The sequence below is a fragment of the Alosa sapidissima genome, chromosome 10 (assembly GCF_018492685.1).
Source record: "Alosa sapidissima isolate fAloSap1 chromosome 10, fAloSap1.pri, whole genome shotgun sequence".
Taxonomy (NCBI): Eukaryota; Metazoa; Chordata; class Actinopteri; order Clupeiformes; family Clupeidae; genus Alosa; species Alosa sapidissima.
Genome location: NC_055966.1, coordinates 22,672,786 through 22,686,497, shown reverse-complemented (window position 1 = coordinate 22,686,497; position 13,712 = coordinate 22,672,786). Strand labels below are relative to the sequence as shown.

Sequence of the window (13,712 nt, the reverse complement as noted above, 5' to 3'; positions counted from 1 at the left end):
CAGGAGATCTGGCAAGAGAGGGAGAGAGGGAAAGAGAGAGAGAGACAGAGAGAGAGAGAGACAGAGAGAGACAGAGAGAGAGAGAAAAAAGGGAACAACAGGGTGATGACAAAGAGAGTACAACGCAGAGGAGAGAGTGAGTGTGATGGAGAATGAGAGAGAGTGAGAATGAGAGAGAGAGAGGAGAGAGAGATTGAGAGAGAAAGAGAATTAGGGACAGAGACAAGTGGGGGTGGTGACAGCGAGTGAGAGAGTGAGACAGAGAGAGAATGAGAGAGAGCGAGAGAGAGAGAGAGAGAGAAGCAGCTCCTTTGGGGAAAAGGGGGTTAGGCAGGCAGGCTCCTTTTGTGCAGTGCGCGGGTGGACGTGGAGACAGGGGAGGTGCCCAGGGCTGGAGGCCCCCCTGCACACATGAGAGAGCACGCTGAAAGCACATTAGACTCAGATGGGAGGACGAGGCCAGCCAGAAAAATAGGATCTTACAGACGCAGCGCTCTGATCCGCACCACAATGGGCCTTGTCGTAAACACCCAGTCTATCTCCACTTAGCAGTTACCTAACACTGTGATTTACGCCACCAACAACCTCCTCTGGGTTTGTTTTTGTGCCATTATGTCAAAAATAGACAGCGCCATTGTTGTTATTTTCTGTGTATTAGATTGCTTAAGCTCTTAAGCACAGACAGAATAAAATAAAGTATAATGTTTAGAGAGACATAAATATGAAGTATCAAATGGCTGGAATATAAACCCAACTCTTTTAAGGCCTGATTGACTGTGTTTTTGTGTGCGTCACCATCTTCAGTTACAATGCCGTAATGGTGGCGTTCTCAGGGCTATTATAATGTGAGACAGATCATCGCTTTCGTCATAGGCATATTTGAGCTATTTCCCAAGTCATCAGATAACTGTTCCTAATGAACACATTTCTTTTCAGAGCAGGATCATGGTTGACTGAAGAACAGGATGCTCAATTATTTAATGTATTGATTGATTTGACGGTTAGCTGGGCAATAAACTTCATTCATTTCAGAATGAAATAGATTGTGCAACTGGTACTTCATTCTGTTAGTAAACGTGAATCACATGTTTTATATTCTTTCTCTATTTTTGGGGGGATTATTCGGATTTTAAAATTGCAAGCAGTGAGTAAACCGTCCAGGAACAATTCCTTCTTTGAGAAACAGTTTTCATATATTTTTGTGTTTTCTTTAACTTTGCAGGTGAACACAGTGCTGGTTATCTAACAATGTGCCTGGCATTTTGGAAGCACATACATGAATACACATTAATAGATACTCGTAGGGATCTACCCACATACTTTAGTGTGGAGGAGTCTTCACAGGGGGAAGTGTCCCTTGCCTACCCCAGAAAGAGTGAGTGAAAGGAGGCTTGTCTTTTATCAAGCCTGTGCATCCACCAGGCTAACTCTAGCCTCGTGCTTTTGTCATGTTAATACCCCCAGTCTGCTTCGCTGATGGTTACAGTCTGGGGGACTCGTTAGTGCGCACAATCCCCCAACAATGAGTCAAACCCGACCCAACAACGGCAAACACAAAAGTGTGGGGGAAGTACACCTGCCACCGGAAAAGGAAAGGAGTCTGTGTCCTCACTTGCCTCCTCATCTCATTCACGCGTGTTCTATTTTGGGGAAAGAATCGGAACTATTTAGACTGCAGTGCAAATGCAAACTATTTGATTGGATGTGAGAAACAAGTTACATTCCTCTTCTATGATGTTAGTCTCCCCCTATACCCCCCCCCCCCCCCCCCTTCATCCCAACCCCCAAAACACCAAACCTTCACTTCATCTTAAATGTGCTGCTTTATTCATTAGGGAAGACAAAGCTGTCCTCCACCACAGTGGCTAAAAGACGGACAGAATTGGGCCAAAAGGGCCTCTTCCTCATTTGACGTCCCCTCTGACGGGACACTGTGGGATAAAGAGTAGCCTCTGTCCTTCACTCTGAAAGGTCTCCCGTTTCCAACCTACAAAGTCTGCATCTCAAATAAGCCCAGCACACATAACCTGAAAACAGCCTCGTCACATGGACATATGGGAAGAGAACTGGGGAGAGAGAGAGAGAGAGAGAGAGAGAGAGAGAGAGAGAGAAGGGCTTCCCCAGCCCCCCCCCCCACACACACACACACACACACTAACACACACCTCCACCCCCACTGGTGTTCTTCTTGGGCACTGTGTGGTAAAAGAGTAAACATCACCTCCCCTCTCTCTGGGGGTATGTATGTATGAGATGGGGGGCTTTTGATGTTAGGAAGGCAACAGACGTTTTTTTTTGTAGTATGTGTGTGTGTAGTGTATGTGTTTGTTTTTTCCCCTTCTTTTGAATGGGAAGATAGATGCCAAAGGAACAGAGGATTACGAGTGTTTGAAGTAGACAAGAGAGTGAGTGGTGAGGTGGCGGCCCAGCTGCCTGGGTGCTTTTACTGTTGAGGATCTGAAGGCTCAGCCAGCGTACATGTAATTTGAAAGCAATTATATCAGGGACAAATTATGCCAATTAGTGAAGAGACGCCTCCTGAGTTCCCACCTCCTGCTCACTGTTGATGTGTAATTAGTGTGCGACAACTGAGCCCTTTACCTGACACACACACACACACACACACACACACACACACACACACACACACACACACACACACAATACCGTAGCTGTTATCACCATTGAACAAAGCACAAACTTTACTGCAGTATATCAGTATATCTACAAATGATGCATCATCTGCTCTCTCTTTTCTAGCTCATACCTCTAGCATCTGTCTGGAGCAGATCTCTCACATAAAAGAAACGGTTCTGCATTGTGCTTTCTCACTGGCACAGGATGAATCAGAGGGAAGATATTTGTAGTTGTTGCACTCCTGTCCTCTCCTCTCCTCCTCCCCTCTTGCCAACTCACACGTACCCAGACCCTATACATCCCAGCAGGGCTCCTATCATTGTTCCCATTCACCCAAGCTACTCTCTTTCTGGGAAGTGAACTCAAGTGTAAAATAGCAGTATTTTGTGAAGCAGCAATGGCAGTTCTATAGCTATGACCTATAAATGATTGTGATTCCATCATGTGACTCCCTCAGTAAAGAGGATGTGCTTGTGGAAGTGCTAATTATCATGTACTGGAGCAGCCATTGAGCTTTTATTTAATTTAAAAGCTGGGGGAGAGGAGAGGGAGAGAGAGATGAAGAGAAACGGAGAGAGAGAAAGAGAGAGAGAGGGATGATGGGGGAGGGGAGGGCTGGACACGCCTGTAGCATTAATCCACTTTGCTGCTCTCGGGTCTTTAGGCACATGGGGCCTTTGATCAAATTTGGGCCCAATTTGTGCCCCATTTGGTCTCCTCCTGATGCTTGCGCCCCCATATCCTCGAACCCTTCCCAGTCCAACCCAGCCCTGGATTCAATGTTTACATGAAGGATGAGGCTGGCTGACTGATAGTGCTGTGTGGGGCTAATATAACATAATGCATTATGGGCACTGTATAGCGGTGAGCTCACATGCAACTGCTTCATGTAATACATATTTAATGCTGTCGGCTCTACAGCTTTCAGTTTAGATCTTGAGGGCAAGTTCATTCTTGCATACTATTTCTTCATGTATTCTCTTTGATAACGGGAAAAACATATTGGCAACATACTGGCACATTTTGTGTTTTCTGCAAGGTCAGGAATTTTTGGGACTGCACTGATTTGGCACACAAAGCAGTAGGGCGGAGGCGGGGGGTAAATGAACCTCTGAAAGAAGGAGAAGGAGAGAGTGAGCACAGGCAAGTAGAGGCAGAGAGAAATAGAGGGTGAAGAATTTGTGTGTGTGTCTGTGTGTGTGTGTGTGTGTGTGTGTGTGTGTGTGTGTGTGTGTGTGTGTGTGTGTGTTTGTGTCTGTATCTGTGTGTGTGTGTGTCTGTGTGTGTGTGCGTGTGTGTGTGTGGCGCTAAAGGCCGTGCTTCAGGCCATAGAGGGCTGGAGAGTGCCGTGAGGCAGAGGCAACGATTCAATTATTTCTTGGAGGAGAGCAGGGGCTGCTGAAAAGCTGGGATCAGGTGTCTTGTTTTTAAGAGCAGGGCTTTTTTGGCAGGCACAGTGCCTTTCCCGTGCCAAGCGCTCCCAGAGACGGATTGAGGGGATCCCGCTCAGCTCCACTTGGCGGTCAGACAGCCAAAGACATCGGCCCTAATCACAACGGACATACAAGCAAGTCAGAAGGGGTTTTCTCGAACGGTCTCCATGTACAGTAGTCAGTGATGAAATGCTATTAGTTGGGTGTATGAACTCAGAGTGGAGAATTTAAAAAATATATATTTTCCTATTCAAATATATTTTGACAGTACTTTAATTCATTTGTTGCTGACATTTGAGAATTGTAGCTGAAAAGAAAAATGAAAAACATGGGATCTACAATCATGAATTGTACTGTCAGTGCTAAGCATATATTGTGGGAGGTCACACAAATAAACATAATTTAATTTAGAGAGACAGAGAAGGATGCCCACTCTCTAACACTGGAGGACTCAAAGGTTAAATAACTTGACCTTTCGTGGGCCACACCACTTGCATTCACTTTCCCAGGACAGTCACCGTGACAGGCATTGTCACTTCATTTTTGTCCCTTGGTTGCATCCCATTGTGTTGTTTATGGTCCCTAAGCATAGAGGCCACGGTGGGGGATGGAGGCTGAGAGAGAGGGGAGTCACTGAGCTCCCCTGCTGACTCACACGGCCAAATTAATCATCATAAAATGGATGCATATACTCTAACACCCAGTCACTCTTCATCTTTCCTCTGTCGTCATCCATCTTTCTTTGTCTTTTTGGTTGCCCTCTCACTGCCCGTCTGTCTCTCTATCTATCTCTCTATCTATCTATCTATCTATCTATCTCACTTTTTCTGCAATTTCTCAAGGTTTAGCAGGTGTCTCTTCACCAATGTCAGAGACCTCCCCTTCTTTCAATGGAAAATAGGCAGGAAACTGGAGGAAACAAACACATTGACACCCTTCAAAGAACTTGGGGAAAGAGTTTGTGTGAAAACATTGACCTACCAGGCACTGCTTTCCTTTACAGGAAAAGACCACAAACACCAGTGAATGAGATTGCCTTAGTCAATCACATTGCAGTATCACAAATAGACATATGGGACTATGTTCCCTTGGTAGTATATTATGAGACAGGTCAATATATTTTGTCACACAGGCCTCAGACAAGTCCACATGGACACATCGTTTAAGAGACAATGGGTGTGGATTATTGGGGGAGTGTCAGGAGGGGAGGGGGGGGGGGGTGTTGGGAGTGAGATGTCACCCACCTGTGTACCTGCCCTCGGGCTGCTGGGACACCTGCTTCCCTCCACCACACCTGCTGGTTCCCGTCCAGCGACACACCCAGTCCTCCCATCTGACCCCCCTCTCTGAACCACGGGCAAGAATAAGCAGTGACCTGATGAGACACATATAAAACAGGATTAGTGAAACCTGAGAGCACATATTGATGGAGAGTTAGGCTTGAAAACAACAACAACAACAACAACAACAACAACAGAAAGGATGTTTTCCCGCTCTCCCGGAGTTAGATGGAAGTTCAAAGTTCACAATTAAAAAAGAGTGGCTGATAAATTGTGGTTTCATGATAATTTGCTGATTCTCCCAGGAGACCATGAGAGGGAAAACCCCGGCTGAGCCTGTCTCCTTCCTCCTGTGGTGCCTTTTGTTTGTGTCGCTGGCAATTTTGGGTCTGAATGTGAGTTGAAAAGTAATGGGAGATGTTTTACAGTAATTAGTCGTCTTTGTTGCGCCAGTGAAGGCTAGTGTGCTGGCTTTGAATGGAGTTGGTGTGTGTGTGTGTGTATGCGTGTGTGAGTGTGTGTATGGAGAGGGGGGTGCATGAGTGGGGGACTTCCTTGCCCCTACTATCACTGTGATTAAAGGGCAATGTGTGTGTGTGTGTGTGTGTGTGTTGTGTTTGAGAGAGATAGAGAGAGTCCATGTGAGTATGAGTGTGTGTGAGAAAGAGTGAGCGAGAGAGAGGGACTTGAAGGCAGCTGTCACTTAACATGTGAATGTTCAGGGGCAGCCTGGGGGTCTTTAGAAAGCTCTCCCTCCCCTCTCCCCTCTCCCCTCTCCCCTCCCGCCTCTCTATCCTCATCTCCACCCCCCCCCCCCCCCCAACCCCTTTCCCTTTTTTCTCTCAAGAAGCAGCATGGAGTTTCTGCGCCAAAAGAGAATCTTGGAGGAGGAGGGGGAGGTGAATGGGGAGGTGGGGGAGGAGGAGGGGCTATCAGAGGGAGGGGAAAGTAGGAGGTGAGGTGATTCTGCTGTCTAACTGTCTGGCACACAACACTGGACTAACACACAACACACACATACACACACTTGGAGCCTGGGAGTTAATGCCATACCAGCCGAACCCTCGGGGCAGGAGTCATGGAGTTATCCGAACAGCACCCTCTCCCATGGATCAGGTGCACACCATGCAGACTGGGATGTACGGGAATATAGTTCATTGTTGTTTCTCATCATCATAAGCCCGTTTGAGGCTGGAGTTTGCCTATCGGAGGAGAAGCAACAAAGGAGAGAGAGAGTTAGAGAGAGAGTGAGAGAAAGAGAGGAGTGCCGGTTGGAGTGGAGGAGGGGGGCGTAGCGATGGGAAGGAGAGTGGGACATTGTTTCCCCGTGACTGTGGGCAACGGAGAAGCATGGGTTATCTGAGCTGGTGTATGTGTGTGTGTGTGTGTGTGTGTATAGGCAAGGGGTTGTTTGAATGAAGGGGTGTGTAAACATACATGGTTGAGATTGTGTGTGTGTGTATGTGTGTTTGTGTTGGGAGTTTGCTCCAAGGAAGAAAAAAAGCTACCCAAAAAGATGCTCAAACCGGACTGGGGGATTATTCTCTTCTTTCTCCTTTTTCTCGCGTCATCTTCTCCTTCTTTGAAACGATGAATGAAGAGCCGCTGGATTTTTTCCGTTAGCCATTTGTTCTCTCCTCTATTCTCAGGGGGTAAGTAAACACCGCACAAAACCGCCCGTCTTTTCATTCAAAAGTTGGAGCTGAAGTTTGGTGGGGTCTGTACAGCTAGGCAGGCAGGCAGGCAGCAGGAGAGCGATGCAATGTGGAGGGCTGCCTCATTGTCCTCGAGAGCTGCTGGAATGAATTGGATGTGAGCCGCGGTTCACAGGAATTTTGCACTCATTAGTTTTCAGAGTGTGGCTGTTGTGAGTAAACTGTCTTTGAGACAAAGGGAGAGAATGATTGATTACCTGTAGAAATAGCTATTAGATGACCGTGTTCATCTATAGGTTGTTGATGTGTGCTAGAATGAGATTTGAATAATGATTCTAAAAACTGAGATGAAAAGGGAGAATTTCAAAAGAATGGAATATTCCAGAATAGACCAGAATAATTATGCGTCTCAGAAGATGTTTTTGGGTGCACTTTTCAAGATTAAATGATTTACTGCATGCAGGTGTCATGTCACTAAGGTCATGCGGTATCACCTTAATTTGATACTTTTTGATGCTTTCCAGTGCGTCCAGTGACCACAAGAGATAAAGTCTACTTTTCATTTTGCATTTCACATAAGTGAAATTTTCCGCTCATTTTCAAATGGCCACCAAGAAACAGCTGTAGATCTTTCACTGATAGAGGTTATGACTCTCGAGGGCGTACCCTGCTGCCATCTTTAATTAGAAAACCACTATCTTGATTACAGGCACCCTGCTGATGACACTATGTATATTGGCTGTGCAGGTTTTCAATGTATTATTATAATCAGACTTATAATTACACATAGGACCGTTTTATCTATTAGACTCCACAGGCTGGCACATGGTATGTGACAAAGCACCAGTCCCAAAGCATGTATAATGTTGGGGGTTGAGCATGCGGTACGCCTCATGGCTACTTACAGTAAACAGACCTATCTCATCCTCTCTACTGTTAGTATAGTGGATGAAATGAAATACTGGCTGGGTATCTTGAGGGTTTTCGGTTACGACATGTGGGTATCTTCTGCCCCCAAGTTTTTTGTCTGATGGCTGCAACTGGTGTAATATGCTTCCATCCATTTTGGTTTTGAGTGACAGAAGACACTAAAGTATGCTTTGTTCATTAATGGGATTACCCGCACCGCGTGCCCTCACATAGATCACTCGATGGCCCCACGGTCGATGTGAGTAACTCTCCATCATGGTCATCTTAATTTGATTCAGCGCAGGATCCTGTCTGTAGGCATGTGCTGTAAATCAATGACTGCTGGGTGGGAGTGGGCGCATCCCTGAGCCACGGGCTGCTCTCAGCAGGTTAAGTGAGGAGACGGCGCGGGTCATCCTAGATGACTGGGGAGCTGAGTGCAGGGGTGGTGTGGTGTGTGTGTGTGTGCGTGTGTGTGGGCGGGGGGTGGGGGGTGGCTATTTTAAAGAGCGGGATCCGTATCACTTTACTGGCCTGCAGAAATGGGTTAAGTGGCTGAGTTAACTGGGTCATTTAAGGAAAGAAGGTGCCCTGGATGAGAGCCTTATCGGAGTGGAGGGGGCAGCATCGCTCTTGGCAGCCAAAGAGTGAGAGTCACACACTATAAACACTTACTGTAAGGGTGAGGACGACAAAGCTCCCGCGTCCAGATGGCACTTGCTGTAGTCATGACGACTGGTGCCATTTTGGACTGTTGTGATAGCATGCAGTGGAAGACCCCTGTCGGGGTTGCCATGTGTCCTCCTTGACCTTTTCGTTATCATTACCGGCACAGGCCCATCTCGCCGCCCTGGTGTGTGTGTGTGTTTTCTTTACAGCTGAGCCCTCTCTCACCGCCAAAGCCGTGGAGAGAGAGAGAGAGGGAGAGAGTTGTTAGCTTTGTGGCCCTGTCTGAAAGAAGCTGATAGGATGGAGGGAGTGTAGCCTCTAGCTTGTGTGTTAGTTTTCCCACCAGTATACCTCTGGGATTTGTGTGTGTGTGTGTGTGTGAGAGAGAGATTTGCTGACAAAGGAACCATTTTCGAACAAGTTCCACCAAAAGGAGATGCTTATCTGCAGTACAAAGGACCATATGCTTTAAATAACAAATAAATGGATAGCCACTAAATGGCTGTGGCATCAACATATCTTTAACTTACTAGCTGAGATGGAAACTGTTAATACAGTGTATCCATTCTCTCATTCAAAACATTAATCCTGAGTCCAGCTTAGGTCTCTGATCAATAGGCTCAGGTTAATGGATTGGTGGTTGAATGGAGCAGTGGATCTCTAACCACAGAGAGAATCCCATTCTTCCGCTCTAGCTGGTTCACAATCGCTGGGGAATCTCCATGTCCTAAATGTCAAGCCACCAGTGACAGGTTGCATTTATGTTTGCTCAGCCAATTACCAGAGAGAACCAGCTAAGCAGATCAGAATACCATATGGCACATAATATTATCATCCAGACATGTTGTTGTGTGTTGTTGACAGGGTAAGCTTTCAAAAAGCAGACTCAGTTCGAAGAGATCTTTAAAAAGTAACATCAATTGACAATGAATTACAAAAGTCGCTCATATTATCTATGGTTGTAAACTTAAACAGTGTGTATTTTCTTCTTTGTTGATAAACAGGCTAGTTCATGGCAACCTTCAGTTGACACATCTGCTCACTCAAGCCTGCATTCATTAAAAATGTGCAATATGCATGCACTGGTTAATGTAAAAAGGACCACTAGCAATACAGGTTTGGGCATGTTTGGTCACGTTGGTTATGGGACTGACATGTTAGGACAAGTCCCACTCAAGACTACCCTCACAGGGCTCAGGTCAGCCTTTCCCACAAACACAGAGTGTACAATCGAAATGATTGATTCCTGGGGTGCAACTGATTGATTTTTAGAAAGTAACAATAAATCCGTTCACACAGCCATCAATGCAAGAGCTTTCCGCAATTAGTTCTTTTCCATACAGTCAAATTGCCCCCCTTTTCATTTTTGTTCTCCTCCACTTTGTGGGATGGGAGTAGGTAGGAAGGAGACTGAATGCTTAATTTTGTTTTTGCTGCTCCAGTGAGTCATAAAACCACCCTGGGTGTTTTGGGTCTAGCTTCCCAATGTCCCGCATACTGGTCAGCATTGAGACGCACTGATCCAGAATGGCATACAGTGACCTGAACTAACCTGCAGGAGTCAACATCCAAATACCCCCCTTACCACACACAAAAGTACTACTGTTGAGGCTCAGCATGTCTGCCAGATTTGCCAGAGGACAGTAATTGCGCGTCATTTTCCCTTTTCTGTCTGAGCACTGAGTGGTGAAATGTCAAAAGTCGAAATCAGAAATATACAGTTAGATACTTTATACGTACAGTATACTTGCAGACACTTGGTATGGACTTGTATAACATTATAGTGGAACATTATAGTGGATGTTTTGTTGTGAGTTAATAGTTGTGAGGAGTAATGTGATATGTGATGCCAATTCACAGAAATAAGCACACACACGATTGGGTCTTGGTCCCAGAGACAGTGTTGACCCTGAGGACAGGCTGTGGAGAGCAGAGTGGGAGACATTCTTGTGCTTTTGCCTGAGACCCTTTTATGTCTGGCTACCCCCCCGCAACAACCCCCCCCCCCCCCCAACAGCCTCCCCCCCCCTCAACAGCCTCCTCCCCTCTATCCCTCCTCCTCAGTGCCATCCTCCACAACTCGGAACAAGGAGATGAAGCAGCATTTTTATGCCTGTCATATTTGATCAAGGGCTAAATGGATTCCCAGGGCCAGGCCGAGGACAGGCTGGCAGGGGAGCGTGGCCTAGCCTGCCAGGCGAAACAGTGGGTATCCTGGAGCACTCAGCCTCTGTGGACGGCCCCTGTCAGTTGGATTTCTATGCCCCAGAAAATTGTAGCGTGGTGTAAGTGTCTCGGGCGCGGGCCAAGAATGAGATGCAGGGATTCAACCCCCCTCACCCATGACATGCATTGGACCAGAACGGTGGTTTTTTCAGTCAGAGTTACTGTACCTGCTCAGGGTGAAGGCTGGGACTGTGGCATTGGTTTGGCCAGACAGAGAAAAGAGAGAGAGAGAGAGAGAGAGAGAGAGAGAGAGAGAGAGAGAGAGAGAGAGAGAAGAGAGAGACAGACAGACAGGAATCTCTTTGTGTGAAAGGGAGCTGCAAATAAACTGAAAATTGTTGTGTGTGTGGTCTTCTGTGGCAAAGCCAGCTGAGCCCTGTGTCTGTGCGAAGCTAGCAGCAGGGCTAGATCGAACACCTCTTCTTTATTTGTGACTGAACCTTTGTTATTAGACTTAGCCTATTCACTCAACAACCCCCTCCATCTTGTGTTTTAGGCAGCAGATGCATTGTTTGCATGCATGGCCCAGGAGCCTCCCCTAGCCTCTCACCTTGCTAGCCAGTGGGCTAAAGGATCATGGGTAACCTCATCAGCAGGCCCAGTTGCCTGGGCAACAAATCCAAGCACGTGCGCACAGACGAGGACTTCCTGAAGGAGTGCTACCAGAGACGGCGCGAATGGCCACTGCCCGAGCCTCCGCGCCATGAGGAGGAGGAGGGGAAGAAGCGGGAGGACGCGGCGCCCAGCCCGACCCTGGAGAAGCCCCGGAGCTCACCGGCACCCACGGTCACCACCACCAGCACTCTGGACAATGCCTGGCGCAGCACACCCTCGCCGGTCAAAACCCCCCGCAACGGGTCCTTGGCCCGCAGGACTAACCCCCCAGAGTTCAGGCACTCCCCACTGGGGCATTACGACCGGGGGACGCTGGAGAGGCAGTCCCCGCTGGGACACTACGACAAGGGGACAACTCTGGAGAGGCGGACCAGCCTCCAGAGACGGGACTCCGGAAGTCCCTGGTCGTGGAGAACACCGAACAGACCGGAAGTCACCGAGGTGACTGAGGTGACGGAGACCATTGTGACGGAGATTGTGGAGGTGACGGAGTATCCGGCAGCAGGGAAGGGCGGTGACCCCGTTGTCACCAGGACAGTGAGGGTCCTCACGGGAGCGGCTGAGGAACTAGCAGAGGTCAATACAACAGCAGTAGCCAGAGCACTTTCTCTGGACTTGAACCAGGGTTTAGGCTTCTTCCATTACCATTTGCCATCCTCAAAACAATCCATCACATCTTTTCTAGCGTGCCTTCTGTGAGCTTTAATCATATTATTTACTTCATGCTTTGAGATTGCGTGACCAACAGTCTATAGCCATGTCTACTGGATTCATTTTTTATTCCTACCATAGCGGAACTGGTATGATAAAGCATATATCTGGATACATGTTTTCAGCAGGTGTTTTGATTTAACAAAGGATGGATCAAATCCTACTTACATGTATGCCATCTTGTTAAAAAAGTAGGCTATTTGGGCAATTCCACGGAAAATTGACTTTTTGTCACATCCATAACGCCAGTGAAATGCCTTGGCATTTGTATAATGTGAATGATAACATTAATTTTTTGTGCATTTATTCTCATGTACATTCTTCAGCCCAAAATAGCAAATGCTCAAATTGTATGTAATCATTCACATCATACTGTACCATACCATCACATTTTATTGGCGTTATGGATGTTACAAAAAACATAATTTTCCATGGAATTGCCCATTTATTAAAAGCTGCTTGCTCAAATGTCGACTGTTTCTAATGTTATATCAGACCACCTGCAGATAACCTCCATATTCAGGAATGTAACTGGCTTATCTCTGATATATCTAACTTGCAGCTTCAAAGTGATGGCCAGTCAAGTTCAGACCAAGACTCCAGTCTGGACAGATGGAAGGTGCTGTTGACATACATTTCTGCTTATGAAGGCTCAATGTGCCATATCTCAATGCACCATTGTAGCATGTTATTAAATTAGCGTAATCTAATTTGACCAAATCTAATCTAATTGATCATTTCGTGCATTTTCATCGTCTGTGTAGGGTGCCAGATCCGCCTTGACTCTGAGAGATGAGTTTGGGGATCCGGAGACCTTTCAGCAGAACCTGGATGCCCTTCTTACATGGGTGTCTGAGATCGAAGAGCTCACAGCCAATCAGAAACCTCCATCCTCTGAGTTTAAGGTGGTGAAAGCACAGCTCCAGGAACAGAAGGTAAGAAGGCTCAATCTGTTGCATGTGTTCTATCCTACAGCCAGCCCAGGTTGGATACAATTAACTTTAATCAAATATGATTATCTCATTAGGACCGGTCCAGATTTTGAAATGAATCTCAGCTTGTATATGAACTGAATGTATTCACCAGATAATGTATGTGCATAATATCCTGTGCAGCCATGAAGTTATTTCCAGATCCTCTTTATTCAGCGTTTAGCTCCATTCAATATTGAATTGAGAATTTTCACGGTAACTAAGTGCTAGAGAAGGCTTTTGTGTACAGTTCCTCATGGAAAGAAAAGCAAGTCGCTCACCTTTCAGCTCGAGCCGGCTGCTTTTGTGAGTTCGGTGCGGGTGAGGTGAAACATGCCTGGATGCAAACAATGCTGACTTGACACATGAGACAAGGCTTTGACTCCGGGGCCACAAAGGGTGTAGCTCCATTGACAAGGCACGTTTCACTGCATGCTTATTCTCAGGCCTAGCAGTGACTGTGCTCCTGGCAAGGATCCTAGGGGCCTAGGGGACTGTTTTTTCTTCAGAAATAGACTGTTATTCCCCCTCCTTTGTCACGTTAATTGTTTGAATGCATCACTTAAAACAGTGATTAGATTTGTTATTCATTAACCAATGTGAAAA

General features: G+C 46.6%; 1 protein-coding gene across 3 annotated transcripts in view; it reads left to right on the top strand.

Moving 5' to 3' along the window:
- The window catches only part of macf1b (microtubule actin crosslinking factor 1b), a 43,398-nt gene that overhangs the window by 2,095 nt on the left and 27,591 nt on the right, over positions 1–13,712 (top strand). The window contains exons 1-4 of one of the 3 annotated variants that reach the window (XM_042107831.1): positions 6,356–6,489; positions 11,306–12,000; positions 12,698–12,754; positions 12,900–13,070. In XM_042107831.1, the coding sequence (XP_041963765.1) occupies positions 11,386–12,000; positions 12,698–12,754; positions 12,900–13,070 (843 nt within the window). In that variant the 5' untranslated portion in view covers positions 6,356–6,489; positions 11,306–11,385. Of the gene's footprint in view, positions 1–6,355; positions 7,003–11,305; positions 12,001–12,697; positions 12,755–12,899; positions 13,071–13,712 lie in introns of those variants that run through there. The other 2 variants (XM_042107829.1, XM_042107830.1) reach the window with 2 other exon arrangements.